Source organism: Leptonychotes weddellii, chromosome 3 (assembly GCF_054177405.1).
Source record: "Leptonychotes weddellii isolate Sample4059 chromosome 3, ASM5417740v2, whole genome shotgun sequence".
Taxonomy (NCBI): domain Eukaryota; kingdom Metazoa; phylum Chordata; class Mammalia; order Carnivora; family Phocidae; genus Leptonychotes; species Leptonychotes weddellii.
In genome coordinates, this window is record NC_138371.1 from 45826365 (window position 1) to 45847990 (window position 21626).

The 21626-nt window shown below is 36.0% G+C and overlaps 1 protein-coding gene across 5 annotated transcripts in view; it reads left to right on the forward strand.

Moving 5' to 3' along the window:
* Nucleotides 1-1173: 1173 nt before the first annotated feature.
* NCKAP1 (NCK associated protein 1) overlaps nt 1174-21626 on the forward strand; it is a 102776-nt gene continuing 82323 nt past the window's right edge. For 3 of the 5 annotated variants that reach the window (XM_081814026.1, XM_081814030.1, XM_081814027.1), the window contains exons 1-3: nt 1174-1307; nt 16261-16278; nt 17339-17449. In XM_081814026.1, the coding sequence (XP_081670152.1) occupies nt 1200-1307; nt 16261-16278; nt 17339-17449 (237 nt within the window). In that variant the 5' untranslated portion in view covers nt 1174-1199. The remainder of the gene's footprint in view (nt 1308-16260; nt 16279-17338; nt 17450-21626) is intronic. The other 2 variants (XM_081814028.1, XM_081814029.1) reach the window with 1 other exon arrangement.

Genomic DNA, 21626 nt, shown 5'->3' on the forward strand with positions numbered 1-21626 from the left:
AGTTTAATACATTTGTCTGGAGGGAGTAGTCTTGGAGTGTGGCCGGGAAGAAACCGATCAGGAAAAAAACCCAAAAAACAATGAGATGGAAAAGTAGAATGTTTCCAAGAAGGGGTGGGATTTAGGGTGGAGGCCAGAAAAAAATGCGATCGTTTCTTGATTCACTGAACATTTATTTTTTGCCTCCCTCATGCCAGGGCCTATTTAGAGTCTTCTCCGGATGGGTGCCACTAGTCGACAAATTCCGGATTCCGATTATCTCAGGAACTTGAGTTGCCCTCACTTCCGACCTCCTCTCTCACAAACTGCCTTGTGGCAGGGGAGTAGGGATGGGATGGGAGGATGGGAGAGGCGATGCCCGCCTAGCGGAGCACAACATCTGCTGTGTTCAGCCGGGAGCGTCTGTCAAGCAGTGGGAGGGAAAAGCTTGGAGCCACCAGCCCACTCTTAAGTGAAAGTCGCCTGAAACGCTCCCCTCCCGCCCTCCGGGCTTCTGATGGTTTCTTTAGGGAGGTGGCGCGGAAAGGCAACTTTTGGGAACTTGTAGGAGAGGGGTGTGGGGCGAAGACGAAGGAGCATGGAAATGCGACTCCACTCGGTCCCGGCGGAGGACTCCCGTGCCGGGATCAGGCGCAGTGGGCTCGCAGGGCAGGGTCTGGGGCGGGAGTCCTGTCCCAAGCGGGCGTCCGCAGCGGCCGAGCGAGTGGGGCGGGCGAGGCCCCCCCCAGGCGCAGTTCCCCGTCCGGCCTCGCGGGGGCGCCGGCGCGGCCGATCAGGTGACCGAGTGCTCGTCCTGGGCTGCGGGAAGCTGCCTCGTTCTCAGCCGCCGGAGACGCCGCCGCCGCCGCCACACCTAGTGGAGGAGCCGGGGAAGGCGGCTCGGTGGGGGCTGGGGCGGAGAGCGCCGGGGGTGGGGACGGAAGGGCGGCGGGCGGAAGGCAGGAGGCTGCCGGGGCGCGGGCTGCTGCGGGGGAAGGGACCCTGAGGCGTCTGCCGCGGTTCGCTCTGTCAGCCGCGCGGGAGTGGGGCGCAAGGGTCATGGACGTTCTCCCCTGAGACGGAGGTCGCGGGCTGGGGGCGGGGGGAGGAGGCCCGAGAGAGGTTGACGCGGAGGCCGCGGGCCGGTGACTGGGCGCGAGGCGGCCGGCGGCGGCGGCGGCGGCACCACCACCATCACCACCACCACCACAGATACCACCATGTCGCGCTCCGTGCTGCAGCCCAGTCAGCAGAAGCTGGCGGAGAAGCTCACCATCCTCAACGACCGGGGCGTCGGCATGCTGACTCGCCTCTACAACATCAAAAAGGTGCGCACGGGCCGGCGAGGCCGCGGCGGAGGCGGCGGGCGGCGGGGGAGAACCGCGGGTGGGGGCAGCGGGCGGCGCCCACGGCAGAAATCACGGCACTGCCGCGTCAGGCCCGGCCCGGGGTCGCTGAGATGCGCCGCGGCCTAATGCGGAGTCCCGGCGCCTCCCCCGGTGGCTGGCGGGCCGGCCGGAGGCGGAGAGAAGCCATTTCCCCGCTCCCAGCGGTGGGATCCGGCCCGGCCCGCACAGGGTGAGGGGCGCCGCTGCCGCCCCCTCCTCGGCGCCCCCGCCCCCGGAACGGGGTCAACTGGAAAGGGAGGGTAGAGGGTGGGCAAGATGGGGGCGGGGAGAGCATAGGAAAACTTGAGTGTTCCATAACTGAGGCTGAATGGTAGGAATCTGGCGGAGATGGTAGCAGTTTTTTCTGAATTTTTTGATGTGTGAATGTGGGAAGGGAATTGCTAATCAGGATGAACCCCGCATCTTCTCCACTTGCCACTTTATTTTAGATTGCTAAATAGAAGTCGTTTGAGAGCATGCTGACAATTTGGAATTACTTCATTTTGAGGGTGGAGAGGAGGGGGAAGTGAGGGTGGAACTAATTTTCTTCTGAAATACTTCTGGGCTGTGAGTCACTAGAACAGGAATAACAACCTTCTATCCCATCCCTCTTTACTCCTCCTCATCTTCGTTTTTCCAACCTTGTCTAATAGTACCGAAACACCATTTCTTAAAGTTCGGTGTCGGTACAAAATTAAAACTGTAAATATATTGCTATTATTGCTGATTGATAACATATAAGGAAAATTTGTGTAGTTGTAGCTAATAGGCCCATTGAAAGTCTTTAAATGGCTTCAGCAGATTAAGAAATGGAAGGCTGAGTTGGAGTTAAAAAAAATAGATGTAAAGATAGAATAAATAATTTATCTTAAGAGAAAACAAACCAAATTTTTTTTTTTCCTTTTAAGGCAAGGTTAGTAAGTTTCAAAGAACTTGGTGAAGAGAAAAAGAGATTTTTGGGTACACTCTTTGAGTTTCCAATGTGTATTTGATGTCATGTCTTCATAATTATTTTGTTGGCTTTTTAATATGTCATGAATATTTCCTTTAGCATGACCATAGTGGAATTATAACGTGTGTAAATTAGGGCTGCTGACGAAATAATATTTTTTTTGAAGTCCATATAATGAGGTTCAAGTATAAAACTGATTTATTCCAACAATTTGCTGTAGATATTGTAATCTTAAAGGAGAAGACTGTCCTGGCTTAATAGTGATAAGTTTTGTATAAGGATGGTTTATGTTCCTGTTGCTTACCTGGATGCAAGATTAGTTTGCCTCTAAACACAGTAAAATCTGGAGAGTAACTGCAATATGTCTATTCAGTTTGTTACATCTTACGTGGCAGGAGCTCAGTGTCATTACAAAGAAGCCCTCTGCATTTACCAAAGAGCCTTGGTTATAAATTTATGTAGTTGCAAAGAACTTAATTTTGATAGTATTACTTACAGGTTGTATTGACCTGAATTTTTTGTGAGATTATGCTTCTTCACAAACTTTGAAATTTGGTTCCTATATGAACTTTGTCCAAAAAAACGAGCAAGGCAAGCAGTACTAAAAATTACTAGACCTGTGGTATTGTGGTTAAAGGAAATGGTTATGATGGTTTTCAGAAGAGGAAGTGAGAGTAACATCAAAAGTGATTTGGGTATTTGGGCACAATGCCTTTTTAAGCATGCATTTAAACATTTTTATGGTATAAATACAACCAAACTTTACCTATTCCACCTTCATAAAGTGCATAAGATTAAACCAAATTTTAGGCATTTCAACTCTTACTATTTCAGTTCACTGCCTTAAAAGCAGATTTTTTTTCACTTCCTGTTTTGAGAAACTTCAGGCTCTTGTATTACTGAGCTAGTGAAAAATGAGTTTAATGTGATTATTATATCCAAGTGTCAAATATTTTGAGTTATTGAAATGTTATATTTCAGCACTTAACACATATTTAGAGTTTGTTGAGAAATATTTTGTCTACCTTGCCTGATTGTGAGTTCCCTCTGGGCAGGGAGAGTGTTACTCATTTTTGAATTACTAGTACTCAGGGCCTTACCTGGTTCACGAAGTCTTCAGTTAAGTCTTGTTGAATGGATGAATACACAATTTATGTTATATGTATGTATTTAACATATGAGTGTGTGTATAATCTTGCTCTAGTTTTAATAATAGCTTTTGGTTTGCTCTCCTTGTGTAATTTTGCATACAAATGCATCAGATAGATTTTGAATCTTTTAGCCTATAGAGTTTTCTATAAGACTGACATATCTTCCTGGCTGGCTAGGGATTGAAACATTTGTTCAAAAATCTCGCCAAAAAAAGTGAGTAAGATTCGTTCACCATGTGTTTATAAGGTTCATGCAGTCTGCATTTTTATGACAGTATGAGCTACCTAATCTTTTCAATCCTAATCTCTTACAGTCCTCAAAAAAAAAAAAACTTCCACTACATAATACATGTCTACCAATCAATTATCACCTTTTTATTAATGCATGTGTGCATCAGATTATCAGATTCGATCGCTCTGTTTCAATTGGAAGTCTTCATGGAAATATTTTAGTGAGCAAACACAATGAAAATACTTAAGTGACTTGAGTAAATGACTTCATAAATTACTGTAATCAAAAATAATATGCTTTAATGCTTATTATAGGAATGTAACATGATTATTGAAAATGTTTTGCTTTTTTAAAAAAAATTTCATCAGTTGAAAAATTTTTGACATCTTAATATGTACAGATTATGGAAATTTTAAGGAATTTGTAGACTAATCAGGGATGTGAGAACACATGAAGAAGGAGGGTTTTAGGGAAAAGACATGAAGGTGGTAGGTAGTTTTACATTTAAATTTATTTGTTTCTTGAATCCTTAGAAATTCTGTTTTTTATTGAAAATATGTCTTTTTCCAGACCTGATAATACTACTCACTTATATGTTGATTTTTAACATTTTCCAAGCTCCTTTTTTATCTGTTACTGTGGCATGGCAGGCAGTGTGGTTGTGGAAGTGGAGTATGGGGCCAGAATTTAGGAGAACTGCATTACAGTCTTCAGTCTGTCAGTAAGAGTTTTGTAACATTGGGAGGTATCTTGACTTCCATGAACTTCATTTTTTCCTCATCTGTAAAACGGGAAAATTAACTGTAAAACAAATGCTAAAGTCCATTCTAGCTCTGATTATCTTATCTTTACAAGTAGAAGTCATAGCCCATTTTATTTTATTTTATTTTTATTTTTTATTTTTAAAGATTTTATTTATTTATTTGAGAGAGAGAATGAGAGAGCACATGAGAGGGGGGAGGGTCAGAGGGAGAAGCAGACTCCCTGCTGAGCAGGGAGCCCGATGCGGCACTCGATCCAGGGACTCCAGGATCATGACCTGAGCCGAAGGCAGTCGCTTAACCAACTGAGCCACCCAGGCGCCCGTCATAGCCCATTTTAAACAGTAACTGAACTCAGTTTAGTTTTCTATAATTCAGAGATGGTAATCCCTTCTCTGCCTACATCACAGGATTGTTTATGAAGATAAAAGATAATGATAATGTGAAAATAGTTTAAAACCTCTGTGAATATTTAGGAGTCTCAGCAACTTTTTTGGGGCAACATTTGTTTTTTTGAAATTTTACTGCTATTAGCAAACACATTCGCAAATACCAAAACATTTTTGCTGAGTTTAGAAAATATATCTATTTTGTTTTTTGTTTCTTTTCTTTTCCTACCTGCCACCAACATGAATATGATAATTCTGTACCAAAAAGGTCTCTCATTTAATACTTGAATAATTTTTCTTGTTACATTATTGCCTTAATTCTAAAGGACAGAAAGGAAGAGAAGACCCACCCAGCCATTGTAAACTCTTTTTGAATGGCATGTTTGCAGGTTTCAATGCACTTTGTTTTAAAAAAAATTTTCTTATTAAAGGCTATTTTTCTTTTTTTTTTTCAGTCTTTTCCCCATGATTTTGGATATATTTATTTTATGAGGAAAAAATGAGTAGAATAGCAGTGTAAAAAATTGAAAGTCCTTAGCTGGTATCTGCTATTTAAAGGAGGAAAAAAAGGGTGCATGGGAAGTGTGTAAGTGCAAGGTAAAGGGAAGGGACTAGCTTTAGTTTTCTCTTTCAGTGTTATGTTTCTCTTCATTTAGGGCATTATTTTCTCTGTTCCTCAATCAGGAGCAGAAACATGCTCCAAAGATTGGTTTGTAGCAAATTGTAGACTAATAAGTATTATTAGTATGTTTCCCCTCAGTGGGGTTTCATTATTAAGAGCCTTAAACATGGTAAGAAGGAAACATCTCTCCATAAATCTGAATTAAATAATATATATTATTTATTTAAACAGATCCTATCATGTCCATTTGTAACTTTATTTTTCAGGAAAGCTGCTTGTAAAAATGAGGATTTGACAATATTTTTTCATGTTATGTTGGATGGTAGGCTGAGGAGATAAAGATCACTGAAAAATACTTAGGAAAAATTACTTTTATTTTTTCAAGTGGCAATGATAGATTATCCTTTGTGGACTAGTTAAATAACTTAAATATTAAGCATTTTTAATGATTACAAAAGGAATACATGTTTACTATCAGAAACTCAAACATAAGAGAATTGTGTCACTTTAGAAATTCTTTGTCTGCCCTTCTCCCACTTTTAAAAATAAGCCTTATGTACTTATACCCTTTTCTGTACAAATGCTAACATATGTGCATGCATATTTTATTATATTTTGATTAAATTGGACTCTTCACAAAAATAAAATTGAAGCAGCATGGTGCAGTTTACATATAAATGAAATTAGGGTCCTTAATCTATTGCTTGTGTACTTACATTGTAAGAAAATTTTAAAGGAATGAACATACTTAGTTAGCTATATCCAATATGTAAAAAATCAGGAAGCCCAGATGAAAAAGTATGTCAGGGTCAAAAGTTCTTGTCCTTAGTGGTTGGGATGATTGAAAATCTAATCCATATTCTTGTTTGATAATTTCCTAGGAATTGTTTGCATTAAGTTAAATTCCAGCAGTAATTTTGGGTCGGCTCCAGTAGTTGTACACTTTATATGTTAGTAGAACTAAAAAGTTTCATCTCTTTATTGTCCAGTAAAAATAATGTGTAATGAAATTAATGCTAGCTGCCATTTTATTGAGACTTTACTGTATGCTGTTTGAATTTTTTTCTTTAATTTGTCCTTAGGTCTATGATGTACTTATTTATAGATAAAGCAGTTGAATTTGGAGAGATTAAATAATTTACCCAATTCCCCCCCCCCTTTTTTTAGTTTATTTATTTATGTCTTAGTAATCTCTACAACCAGTGTGGGACTCTAACTCATGATCCTCAGATCAAGAGTTGCATGTTCCTGCGACTGAGCCAGCCGGTGCCCCTGCCCAATTCTTTTTTTTTTTTTTTAAAGATTTTATTTATTTATTTGACAGAGAGAGACACAGCGAGAGAGGGAACACAAGCAGGGGGAGTGAGAGAGGGAGAAGCAGGCTTCCCGCAGAGCAGGGAGCCCGATGCAGGGCTCGATCCCAGTACCCTGGGATCATGACCTGAGCCGAAGGCAGACGCTTAACGACTGAGCCACCCAGGCGCCCCAGCCCTTGTCCAATTCTTATTCTAGAAAATAATAAGAATTTAGATTGGCACTTTTTTTTATTGACCACTAAGTATGGTTTCTAAGTTAATTATTTTTGTCATTAGATTTATAGTCATTATTGACATTTTTGTGGTAGATATAATTAGATTTTGAACACACAGTAACCTTAAAGAAATATGCAGTTATATTACAGAAATAATTTCTTTTTACTGTAGATTACTTTTGTACGAACTTTCTATGGATTTGCATGAAAAGATAATTGAGATCATACTATCAGTGTACCAGAATGATTAATTTTTTAAAAAAAGATTTATTTATTTATTTGAGAAAGAGTGCACGGGGCAGAGGGAGAAGGGGAGAGAGTCTGAAGCAGACTCCATGCTCAGTATGGAGCCCCATGTGGGGCTTGATCTCATGACCTGAGCTGAAACCAAGAGTTGGCCGCTTAACTGACTGCACCACCCAGATACCCCGCCCCCGAGTGATTATTAATGGAGACCTCTGTTTAGCTTTGTAATGTATTAAAATGAGACATAGTTTAGAATTAGGAATTTTAAAATTCAGTTCAAGTTTTTTTGGAGAAATACATTTTGTATTTGCTTTTCATGTTCTGTGCATTTTTTCTTTGTGATTATTTCTAAAATATAGTCCCTGCCATTAACATGTAGAAATTGAAAGGACTAACCATATAAACAATACTAAAGAAATAGGAAATTTTGTTTGAATTGGGGGAAGAGTATTTATAAAGCAGAAAGGAAAAGTGTAAAAAGAAACAATGAAGTAGCATTTGTCTTCCCTAATTTTAAGAACACATGCAATCGTTTCCCCACTTGAAGGTATATTTTGTTCCAAATTAAATTTGGGTTTTTTAATTTTTTTTATTTTTAGAGAGAGTGAGTGTGCAGGATTCGGGAGGGGGGTACAGAGGGAGAGAGAATTTTAAACAGGCCCCCCACCCAGTGTGGAGCCCCATGCAGATTTATTTATTTATTTGAGAGAGAGAAAGAGAGAGAGTTCAGGGAGGGGCAAAGGGAGAGAGAGAATCTTAAGCAGACTCCCTGCTGAGTGAGGAGCCCAATCTAGGGCTCTATCCTAGGACCCTTAGATCATGACCTGAGCTGAAATCAAGAGTGGGATGCTTAACTGACTGAGCCACCCAGGCGCTCCTAAATTTGGAATTTCTTTTTTTTTTTTAAGTTAGGAAGTTGAGTGAGTTGTTTTTTTTTTAAGATTTCATTTATTTATTTGACAGAGAGAGAGATAGTGAGAGCAGGAACACAAGCAGGGGGAATGGGAGAGGGAGAAGCAGGCTTCCCGCTGAGCAGGGAGCCCGATGTGGGACTCGATCCCAGGACCCTGGGATCATGACCTGAGCCGAAGGCAGACGCTTAACAACTGAGCCACCCAGGCGCCCTAAATTTGGAATTTCTAATGTACTTTTTCATTTTAAATCTTACATAAAGTTAAATAGTAACATTTTCACATTGAAAATTTTGCAACATGAAATATAAGAAATGCAATTTAAGAAAGTCCACCAGTAAGTTTGTTTCTTTCTGTCTTGGGGAAAAATTAGTAATTAGTAAATTAGTAGTACTCTTTTCTATTCTCAAAATGTGGTTTTTTTGTGGACTGTTTTTACTGTTGGCTTTATCAGTAAATGTAGTAAAATCTTCTTTGATCCTTTTAGGAATTTTTAGTACTGTAATTAGACTTTGATAGATTTTTTTACTTAATCTGACAGTGATGAGACAATCTCCTGGTTAATCATTTCTTTGAGTAATATTATGCTGCAGTGTTTTACTTAAATAAGTTAATAAACTTCATAAGCTCTTGAATTGCTAATTTGTAAATAGGGTTGTACATGTGCCAATTTAAAAGGAATCTCTTAAGTAAAAGCCTGTTTTGGAAAATACTTTCTTATTGCATAGTTGATTATTTTAGATACTTGACAGTAATAAAACTACATTTTAAAAAATATTTTATAAATCATATGAACTATTAGTTAGTCCCAAATTTTGAGGGTTTCTTTTTCATTAATTCATTTACTCTTCATTTATTGAATGTCTTCACAGACACTGGGGAGACAGATAAATTAAGATGCAGTCTCCAATGCCAAGAAATTCACATTTTAGTAGGTTGAGAGATTTACAGTTATTTACCTAAAATGTATTGCATAAGTGTGCTTATGGGAGTCTTGAGAAGGGCATTGACGATTCCATTCTGGGGAAGAAGAGATAGTGACTTTTGTGCTTGCTTTTGAAGTATGAGTAGAAGCTTCTGGTAGGCAGTGACAAGGTGTACTGGGTCCTTATTTAAGATTCCAGAATTTTGTTCAGCAGAATGTATAAAGATATAAAATATATAAGGTTATAAAAATCCTAGTAATATCTAATGCGCTCATGGCTGGCATACAGCCTCTAAACTTCTCTATCGTTTTCCATAGTTGTAATATATTCTGTAGCTTGAGAGAGCTAGATTCTAGATAAAGCTCTGATACTATCTTTTAAACTTTGGACAAGTTATTTAAATGTTCTGGGTTATAGTTTCTTTATTTATAAATTGAGGAGACCAGTGGTTCTTAGCCAGGGATACACAATATAATCATTTTAAAAGGTTTTTAAAAATACATCTGTATCTTGACCCAAATCTACTGAGTAAGAAAAAGCCCTGAAGTGATTCTGATGTTAATAACCACTGAAATAAGTAAAATGTAAGTTTTTAATACCTCTGATTTCTTTCTCAGGCAGTTATTCACAGTTGTGATGTAATTTTGTTTTCTGGGGTAAAACTAAATTCCTGATCTCCAGAATACTTACTTGTTCTTAGCTTCTGTTATGCTCTAAGCTGTATATTTTGTTTTCTAAGCCATGTTAATCGTTTTGATTCTAATTCTTGAAATCTTAAATAGATGTTCCAGTTTTCCCGTGTCTGTAGAATACTCTTTTTTTTTTTTTTTTATTTGAGAGAGAGAATGAGATAGAGAGCATGAGAGGGGGGAGGGTCAGAGGGAGAAGCAGACTCCCTGCCGAGCAGGGAGCCCGATGCGGGACTCGATCCCGGGACTCCAGGATCATGACCTGAGCCGAAGGCAGTCGCTCAACCAACTGAGCCACCCAGGCGCCCTAGAATACTCTTTAATTAACCTTAGAACGTTGAGTGAGTTAATTCATCTAAAGTGCTAGTGCAGTGCCTGGCACAGGAGTAAGAAATGAATAAGTTTAGGCTATTGTTATTAAATCTCTTTCTGGGGCTTGAAACAAAGTGGACATTTAATAAGTTCATTTTTTCTCCCCTGTTAAATCCAGCTCTGGACCACCTTTGGGAAACATTTCCTAACTTTTCCTTTTTTACTCTCTGACATTATGGTTTGATATCTATTTACTGCTAGTACAAAATTAAGTATTTGTATTTCAGGAGTCTATTCTTCATTGGCCTTTAAAGAGCAGCTTTATTTTATTTATTTATTTATTTATTTATTTATTTATTTATTTATTTATTTATTTTTTAAGATTTTATTTATTTGAGAGAGAGAGAATGAGAGACAGAGAGCACAAGAGGGAAGAGGGCAGAGGGAGAAGCAGACCCCCTGCTGAGCAGGGAGCCTGATGTGGGACTCGATCCCGGGACTCCAGGATCATGACCTGAGCCGAAGGCAGTCGCTCAACCAACTGAGCCACCCAGGCGCCCCTATTTTATTTATTGATTTTTCAATTTTTTAAGTAAAGTGGAGCCCTATATGGGGTTCGAACTCAAGACCAATACCTGAGATCAATACCTGAGCTTAGATCAAGAGTCACATGCTTAACTGCCTGAGCCACCCAGGCGCCCCAAGAACAGCTTCTCTAAAACAGTAAAAATGTGGCTACGTATAATACTTGAAAAAAACCTATAGAACACCTTTGTTTTATAAATTGAGATGTTTCTCTATATTGCAAGCTGAAAAATGTTTAAGAGCAATAGTGACATACACCTCTTGTGAATTGAATAGTAATTAGTAACTCATTTGAATCACTAAAATTTTTAAAAATGAATTTTGAGATATATAGTGCATTGAAATATTTCTTAAGTTTGTGATTTTCCCAGAATTTGTGGTTTGAAAGCAGTAACCATAATATATATATTTTTAAGTTGGCTATTACTGGCTCTAAGTAACAGGTAGTTATTGATAAATTTGCATTAATTTTAAAGCATTTCCAATAATTGCAGTATACTTTCCTATGAAGCCTCTTAATCTAAATTTTAGCAGTGAATTGCTTTTTTTTTTCACCTACCCAGGCTCAGGGGGAAGTTCAAATCAGATTGGTTGGCCAAAATATAGGTGATACACATGAGAAAACAAAATAATTGGAAACAAAACCACTAATATGAGAATTTAAGTCTTGTTTTGCTCTTGATAGATTTTCCAATATTTTTGAAAATTGTCTATGTACCTTTCATTTTTAAAATTAGAAAATAAAAGAATGATAAGTAAGTTGTTTTCTCTAGTCCATGATTTTAGGTGATGTCTGTCCTTATTCTAGGCATTAATGTCAGTTAATTTCCTTGAAGACTGAAGGAAGAATCTTGGTCCTGGTATGCTTTTAATTTTGCAAAACCTGCTTTAAAAACTATGGTTTTTCTTGTTTATTGAGTAAAAATTAAATTCCTGTTTCTAGCATAAATTGGTCACATTGTGCGGTTTTCTCTTCTTCCCTGACATATTCAGATAGGGCTAGTTTCTTTCTTGTACTCTCAGAAATAGCATTCTCACTCTGAACTCTGGAATTTTGTTCATGTTTTTTCAATTACGTTATTGTATTTAAAAAATTGGTTTGTCCTGTAGTATTTTGGCAAAGGAATGTGATTTATTGCTGAGTTAGACTAGGACTTAAAAAATAAAACTGATGAAACTAAGCAGATTTTTCCTTTGATAGTAATTACTCCAATGCAAGTTTTGAGCAGTTGAGGTATTGAAAGAATGGAGCATGTTTTTTTACTGTTTTTATGAGCATATATATTTAGATAAGCATTTTTAGTGCTTTGGAATCTTTAGGTATTCACAGCTGAACCTTGAGCAAGTCACTTAATTTTTCTGACGCTCCTTTCCTCTCTGTTGAGAGATGTTTAGGCAGTTTCAAAAGCATAGATGTTTTACACACAACAGGTGCCCAGTAAATGTTCTTTTTACTCCCCACTCTTGGGTCTTTGTTTTCTTTTTTCTTGATTGTTGCTTAATCTCTTATGAATAGATTGAGGACTATTTCTGTTATTTGATTTTTGTAACATCATAGTAAGTTTTTGAAAAAATACATAGCATTAACCATATAAAGTTAATCTGTAGTATGTAATCTTATGTTGTGACAGCCTGAGGAAAGGACTTGAGAACGGGTTTTGGTGGTAGATTGGCAGAAAAATTTGTTTTAGAGTTATACTTTGAAATCACATAAAGTCTGGTCTTGAGGTTTCTAGTCAAAGATGTTTATTTTGTGGCCTGGATAAAATATGTGGTCTTCTAAAACATCTCTGTTCTTTATTTTTGGTAATAATATTATACTTATGTTTTGTGAAAAAAAAAATGAACTTGGAGATGTTGATTGATAATTAATACTGAGTTAGAATAGGTTAAATGGAAAATTTTACTTTGATAATTGGGAACTCACTAGATATCCATGTGTTTTGAGAAATTTATTTAAAAAAATAGAAGGTTATTATTTAGAATTTATTAGGTATTTACATACCAGTCATTGGAATAAGCACTTTATGTGCATTTTGTCTTTTAAAAATCTGAATAACCTACCCTGCGAATAGGTAGTATTTTAGTCCCCTTAATTTTATAAATTAGAGAACTGAGGTTCAGAGATTAAACAATTTGCCAGGAAGTCAAGTGGGCTGTGCTCCTTGACTCAGGGACAGATTTAATTATTATATTTAAGTATTCCCTTTAACATTAGTGCAGTTTGATCTTCCACATTAAATAGTCATAACTTTGTTGAATTTAAAGATAAGTAGAATATTCATAGAAAATAAAGTTGCAATCGTGAGAACTGGAAATTTAAGTACATAAATATTAAATTTCCTTTAGATCTGGAATTTTAAATTACAGTATTTTATGCATTATGAAAGCATGCTGAGTCAAGATAATATAAAATACACGGTTTTGGGATTGTGGGATTTTTTTTGTTGTTTTTTTAAGTTCTTTGGTTCAGAAATGGTTTCCTTTTTGTCTAGTGAAATAGCTCTTTTAGCCAATTATGCAAAAAAAATTTTTTTTTTGGTAGGACTGTAAGGTTCAGTTATTTAGATGCAATTTTGCCCTGTACTCATCTTTCCTTCTTCTCTTTTTCTTTTTTGGTGTGGGGGAGATAGAAGTATTCAAAAGTTTTATTTGATTTAGGCCTTTTGGTAAGCCTTTCTGATAAAATTTGTTAATTAAATATAGTAGTATATGTTGTTTTCTTAAATGTGGTACTTCAAAGGGTGATACTTTTGAGAGTGAAAGATTAATTTTATGTAATAGTGTAGTTACACTAGGATGAGGTAGAGTTTCAGGTGTACCAATGCAGACAATGTTTTTGAAATATAGGTTGTTGTTTTATGATTTCTTTGTCCTCTGTGTCCTGAAAATGCTTTGAGTGAGGGTGGAGAAGAATATTAATTTTTATAAACTGAGACATGTGGTTAGTTGGAATTTTGCTATACTGCATCGGTATAGGAGGAAACCCTTTTTTTTTTTTTTTTTTTTTTTAAGATTTTATTTGTCAGAGAGAGAGCACAAGCAGGGAGAGAGGCAGGCAGAGGGAGAAGCAGGCTCCCCGCTGAGCAAGGAGCCCGATGCGGGACTCGATCCCAGGACCCTGGGATCCTGACCTGAGCCGAAGGCAGACGCTTAACCGACTGAGCCATCCAGGCGTCCCAGGAGGAAACCCTTTTTTTTTTTTTTTTTAAAGATTTTATTTATTTATTTGAGAGAGAGAGAATGAGAGAGAGCACATGAGAGGGGGGAGGGTCAGAGGGAGAAGCAGACTCCTTGCCGAGCAGGGAGCCCGATGTGGGACTTGATCCAGGGACTCCAGGATCATGACCTGAGCCGAAGGCAGTCGCTTAACCAACTGAGCCACCCAGGCGCCCAGGAAACCCTTTTTAATTGAATTATTAAGTATGGCTTTTTGACAGATGTTAATTACTTAGATATTAGCTTTTAGTCAACTCATTGTTTTTTTTTTTTTTTTTCTTGTACTTTTTCTTTTTGGCCTGAGTGTTCCTTACACAGTGTCTCTGTTGGTATTAAGTAAATAAATCAAGCAGGTTGATTTCAGAAAAAATAAAATAGGAGCTAGTACTTCTGTATAGTATCTATGAGCCATGTATGTTTTATTGGCATTTTTGAGTGCTCATGGTATTCCAGATACCTATGTAAACTGCACACGCGCATGCATGTGCACACGTAATGGGCCTAAAAACTTTTTAGGGTAAATTGCAATTATTATCAACCTATTTAACAGATGGAAAAACTGAGGCACAGAGGAGTAAAATCACTTGCTTATGGTTATGCAGTTAAGAAGTGATGGAGTTAGGATATGAATATGGACAGCCTATCTTAGAACTCATGTTCTTAACTACTAGACTAAACTCTTTCTATGAGTACAACATATTTGGCATTTAGAGAACAAATGAAGGAAATGTGTGATTGGAAAAGGGAATTGTCATTTTTGTTAGTTCTATATACTATGATAAAGACTGTTTTGCAGTTATTACTCATATGAGACTTTTACTTGGGTAATTATAATTATTGAGGCTGTTATTGACAACAGCTAACATTTTTAGCATTTTAGAGCACGTATGTGCTAGCCCTTCTGCTAAATACTGTACATGGTTTATCTCTTTTCTAATCCTCATAATGACTCTATGAGGTAAGTACTAATTTCCCCATTTAAACGTGAAAAAACAGACTAGGAGATATTTTGTAATATATTCAAGGTCCTATGGATTGGAAGTGGTAAAGATTGAAACCCAGTAAGTCTTAGTCTAGAGTCTGTTCTGCCTCCCGGTGTAGTATGTTTAGATATGGCTTATTGAGCAGTGTGGAAAAAGGTAAATCAATTCCAAGGAAAGATTATACAACCATTTACTTTTCCATTGAAATGAAATTTCATTCTTTTTGTTTTCAGTGTAAGAAGGAAGAGTTCCTCATATATATACATGCATCTGTATATATGAGAATACGTTTGTGTTTTCAGATATTTGATTAAATTCTTATACAGTAAAATTTGTGATCATGGGAAATATGTATGGTAGTCTCATATTTTCATTATTCGATAGTCACTAATATTGTTAGAATGGATAGCTAAATTTTTAAATATTAGAATATGGAAGATAAAACATAACATTAAAAAACTGAATGTAATAAAAAAATAAAAAACTGAATGTAATTTGGAATCACTTTAGAATTCTGTACCACCTCGGGCATATTTAGGGAACTTGATTTTCATTGTATCATTGGTGTAAGGAAATGCTAATCTGTAGCTATTTCTATTTGGACAAATTCTTAGTATGTGGTTCTTAGTTATTATATAGTATAATATTTTTTGGGAATTGGATTAATTGGCAGATTAGTTTATGAGAAATAATATTTTAAACAAATGATAGTCTACTCTGAGGAAAAGTCAGATGTATTTTAGTATTGATGTTGAAATGGAATTTGCATAGTTGTCTTGTGTCAATCTGGTTAAGGATTATGAAGTTCTAAATTGCTTAAGTTAATTTTATCTACTTATGTTTGAGCATTAAGAGAATTCTTACTGCATTCCTAATTCCATTTGGAAAATACAGGAATGTTTGCATTGATTTTTATACTTTGGCTTGGAAGGGAGTTAGGTGATATTTGAAAAGTAGTTTCAATTTGAGCTGAAGTGCAAAAGTCATTCAATAACGATTTATTTTTATTCTTGGCTACCGTTTCTTTTTAAGGTATGTAAAATTTCACTGACGGTTTTGCTCCTATTTTTATAGTTGCATGTAGTCTTCCTTTTTCCTTCTAGTATTATTTTAAGTTTATTTAGGAAGAGCACCAAGAAACTGACATGGTTGTACACTTACACAGTAGTATTTAAATATATATGAATAGTATAAACTCTATAAATCTATTGTATACTAAACTCGCTACTTAGGATACCTTTAAATATGTAGCACCATATAGTTCTAATCTTGTTTCGTTATTCATAGTCTGCGGTGCATAAGTTCTCTACTGAAACGTATGTCATAGTTTGACAATCATTGTTTACACGTAATTTTCTCTCTTTTTATTACAATGCTTCCCCAGCAAGGACAAGTTTGGAAGGTTTGCAAAGCTTTTCACCTTCCCTCTGCCCGCTTGCCCGCTTTCAGATCAGTTTCATGTTTCATAACTTCTCTTTCTGCAATTCACAACATAGCCATAGTAAACAATGAAAAAAACATTAAATTGCAATATATTTCCTCACACATAGTAGAGAGAGAAAACTTTTTCAAAGGACACATTTTTTTAAAAAATGCAATGAGAAGTTAAATAGCAATGTTATAATTTTAGTAATTCCCTAAGAAATAACATCTCACTAGCACGCAGTTAATTAAATGTCACATAACGAAACACTGAATAGTATCAGTTATATTTGGTATTGCTAATAGTTCAGATAAAAAGTTCTTTCTAATGATAATACTTGATATTTGTATAATGCTTTACAGTTTACTACAGAGAATGCTGTATGGCTGATGTGGTCAAAATGTAAACATTCCCATTTATTCTGTGCTTATGAGATATAGAACAGATGTAGATTCATTGTTTGAAGTGCTGCTGGTATGATGGAAAAATACTGTTGTAGTAACTCAGATGTTCAGAGGAATAGGCAACACACTTTAGTACTATAAAGACAATTTTAGCAGCTTCCAGTTCTTTTGAACTAGGGCTCTCGTATTAAAATGTTTAAAGTGAATGAGGAAAACATTTTGGAAAAGACATCTAAACATAAGCTTTTATTTTATAACACTTAGAAAGAAACATTTCCAGTACTCTTCTGAATATTTAATTTTGTAATATTTTATTAGCTTCAGATGAATACAATCCTACCTCAAACCAAGACTTTTTTTTTCTTTTTCTTTTTTTTTAGGTTTGAGCTTTTTCCTTCACTGCTGTTCTGCGCTAACTGCTTTGAAACTTTCCATGCATTTTTTTCAGTAGAAGAACATCTCTGTACTGTCTCCCATTGCATATTTCAGCTGTGACAATCCCTGCACTTTGCCTATTCATTTTATCACCTGCTCACCAAAAACAATAAATATCTCTGATTTCTGATTACAGATTTGCTATTACTTGGTTTTAGAACAAGGATGCATTTCACTTTTTTATTACTGTTGTTTTATAGGCATGTGGAGATCCCAAGGCAAAACCATCCTACCTTATTGACAAAAACCTGGAATCTGCTGTGAAATTCATAGTCAGAAAGTTCCCTGCTGTAGAAACTCGCAACAACAATGTAAGTCATAGAAATTTTTGTATTACTTGATTTTAGCCATCTGTAGGGAAAGTAATGGTTAGCGTAATGTTGAAGTAGTTCTTATTTGTCTAATTCTTTATATTTTGGTATACCAATTATGTACATTGATTAAGGGCTTTTAGGAACAATATTATCTCTAAACTGGAAAAAATGACTCTGAACTACATCACTCTTTAGAAAACATAAGATCTTAATTTCTTACACACTTTCTTCTCTTTCAAGTTGCGACAGAAGGTAAGGTAATAGAAATGTATATATTCCAGATATTTGCATGACTAGTTGGGGAGTTTTTCCTTATAGTCATAAACTTTATTTTGAAATTAGTAAATGTCTTCATAGAACTTGTACTGTTTTTAGTAATTAGCTGTGTTTATTCTAAAATACATTTGTTTCTTTAGTATTTTTATAATTGAGACAAACATTTCTGAAAAATAATATAACAAGGTGATGGTGTAGGATCTTTATTTTTCCTACAATAATAGGAAAAATAGTTTTTATTAGTATATAAAATATAGTTGTATCCAGAGTCTTCCTGATATGTTTACATAATCTTTAGGGGTTCTTTATAATACTTTCTGTAAGTAACTAATTTTAGAAAATTAGAGCTAATTTTATCTCACCATGGTCTTTTTGTTGACTTGGAATCTTTCTGCATGTCTTCTCTTTAAATTTTTTACTTTTGTAGTCTCATGTTATAATCTTTGCTTTTTCTTTATGTACAAACTTAGTCTAGAAATTTCCTCTTACATACGGTCTCCGTACTTTTAAGAAACTGTTTAAAAAATATTTTGTCATCTTTTGGTTTCCTCAAATCAAGTATAGTTAATGAAGATTCATATTTTACCTGTTGGTATCACCTTTTACTTAAAAATATTGTAATGTAGAGGTAGAACACCAGTCAGAATTAATAAAGTCTGGTAAAGTGCTTTTTAAAGAATTAAGAAAAGTCTGTGTTTCTTGTGAGTACGGGTTAATAGTTTACAAAACATGTGTTTTGTAATTGGTATATTAAGGTATCACAATTAGTTCCTGATTACAGAATGGGTGATTCAGTGTACACACTTCTTTTTTTTTTTTTTTTAAAGATTTTATTTATTTATTTGAGACAGAGAGAATGAGAGAGAGCACATGAGAGGGGGGAGGGTCAGAGGGAGAAGCAGACTCCCCACTGAGCAGGGAGCCCGATGTGGGACTTGATCCTGGGACTCCAGGATCATGACCTGAGCTGAAGGCAGTCACTTAACCAACTGAGCCACTCAGGCGCCCCAGTGTATACACTTCTTAAGAACACCATTATTTGTGTGGAGAATTCTTTTTTAGTTATTGACATTAATTAGCTGACTCATCTGACATAATATACTCACTATGAATGAGAGAAATTTTATAATGAAAATCTGTCCTACATTTAGTTTCATATATACTTTTTTTCTCTTGGCTCATAAAATCTCTGTGATATGAGCTCTTCAGAGAATCATTTAAGTTTAATTTGTGTGTGTGTGTGTGTGTGTGTAAAGTTCCATGTGAAAATAAGCATAGTTCCTAAATATGAGGTCTTTTTTTAGAAAATTATCAAGGTCTGATTAAGTACATGTTCACTGTTTTTGTAACAAATTAAGAATCTTTGCTCTTCCTGATTTGTGGGGCAAACTTTATAATAATGCTGCTGTTTTTTGTTTTTTAATAATTTTACTTTCCTTCTCAATTTCCGCAGCACAAAATTGATTTTTTAAAGTAACAATTTTATTAAGGTGTGATTCACACACATGGTTTACCCACTTAAAGTGTACAATTCAGTGGGTTTTTAGTACATCCACAGAGTTGTGCTTCCAGTACCACAATTTTAGAATATTTTCATTACCCCAAAAAGAAACCCCAGACCTGTTAACATTCACTCCTGCCAGTCCCCCATCCCTAGACAAACAGTAATCTGCTTTCTTTCTGTATGCCTATTTTTAATATTTCATATAAACAGAATCATATAACATGTGGTCTTTTGTGACTGGCTTCTTTTCATTTAGCATAATGTTTTTAAGGTTTATCCAAGTTGTAGCATATATCGGTACTTCATTTCTTTTTATTGCCAAAAAATATTCCATTGTATGGGTATATCATTTTATTTATCCATTCACCAATTGATAGATGTTTGAGTTGTTTCTGCTTTTTTTTACTGTTATGAATAATGCTGCTGTGAACATATATGTAAAAGTTGTTGTGTGAACTTATGTTTTCATTTCTCTTGGATATGTATACTTAGAGGTGGAATTGCTGGGTCATGTGGTAATTTTTTGTTTAACCTATGAAATCAGTTGTATAGTATTGTTGAATATTATGCTGCTTGTAGAATTTACTCTGGTTGTTCTGTATGCAAAGTCTGAGTTTTGTCATATAGCCTTTACAACTATTCTGTGTAATGCTATTCTATTGTTTTTTGCCTACTAAAGTACTGTGTACTAGGTATTTATGAAGTTCTGTGATCTTAGTTTTGATCTGAGCCTTCTAAAATCCTGGTGAGAAGTTCCTGGCAACCTTGGGTCAGGAAATGAGAAATGAGTTGAGTTTTGTTATTTTTTAATTTCATAGGAGTAGTTAATGGAGGTTTAAGGACGGGGAATGGTAGTAGCATCTGGGAATGATAGAAACTTGCAGATTTCTGGCTGTTAGGTATACTGAAGAAATGGTATTAGTATCATAGTCGGGTTTTTTCCTTTGTATTTGGGTCTTTGAGTCATTGTATAAGTATGTGCCACAGAGCATGCTTACTTTATCTCACGGATCAGGGAGAATTACTGGTTAGCACTGTTTCTGTTTTGACAGATAAGCACCACTTGTCCCCAGTTTCAGAAAAGGCAATCATAAAAATATCGTCTTGGTGAAAATTAAACACAAATTTATTTTGAAGTTTCCATGATTAGATTCTTATAAAAAGGCTACCTATGTGCTCACAGATAGTTGGTCATCTGATATTCTAACAAAGGGAGGACACTGCTGACAGATAAAGCCAGATTGGTGCCTAACATAGCTTTAACAGTGATGATGTTGGGCTCTGCTGAGTCAGTTTTACTGTCTTGCTCAGGCCCCTTTGTGACCTGGTAAGAACTTTCGTACTCTCCCAATTCTGGATTTAGGGAAAGTCTGGATCAAGGAATGGTTTTTTTGTTCGTTTGTTTGTTTTTGTTTTTTTGTTTGTTTTGTTTTCTGAGTCGTGATTTTGAACTAGATGCCCCATAGGCTTCAAAGCAGCTGATTAGGTAAAAGTCAACTGAATAAAAGTGATACAGTTTTATAATTATAGCAGCACTTACTGAGTGTCTAATAGAGTTATTTTTCTTATTTAATTTTAGATTAAGGAAGGCATTTCTGAGCTGAGAGATTATCTAATTTATCTATAACTTGATATCTTCTAGTATTTTGAAAGTGTGACTGCCAGATGGGTGTATAATTTGTTCCCTGTTTCTTATGAGCGTATTGAGGGAAATCTGTTATTTTCCTGGATAAAGAAAATAGTAGAAACTTCTTATTTTTTTAACAGGTAAAGATTGTTTTGTCCAAGAAATTCTAAGGGGCATTTTAAGGAAATGTTCAGGTGTATGTATGTTAAAACATTTCTTATGAAATATTTAAAATATTTTAATTTACCCCCCTTTGTTCTGATGTTGGGTATTTCCATTTAAAAGCTATTCTGTGTTTTTTAAAACAGTAAAAATATCTGACATGAAGGTGTCATTATAAGATTTGTCTTACTGTACATTTTAGTGTCAAATTTTGGATTTGATTCCCAAGTTAATGGGAAAGTGATATAAATTACTGCCCTGTATATGTTGAATTAGGTCTTGATTCGCTAAGAATGAAGGCATTGTTGGTGAGGAGAGTGCCACAAGAATCATACAGGGATTCTGGACTGAGATACAGGCCATTATTGAAATAATTAGAAAATTAAGTTTTCAAACTTAGAGGAATATTTTGTGTTATAGGTATTACTTATCTCCTCTCTTAAGGAACACAGTATTACAGGATACTATGTAATAAATTAAAATTTTTAAGTAGCTTACAGCATCAGTTAAGGAAAGACAAAAATAAAGCAACTCTAATAATGTTGGTTGTGAGGCATAGCTTTAGAATCTTTTTTTTTTAATTTTTTTAAAAAAGATTTTATTTA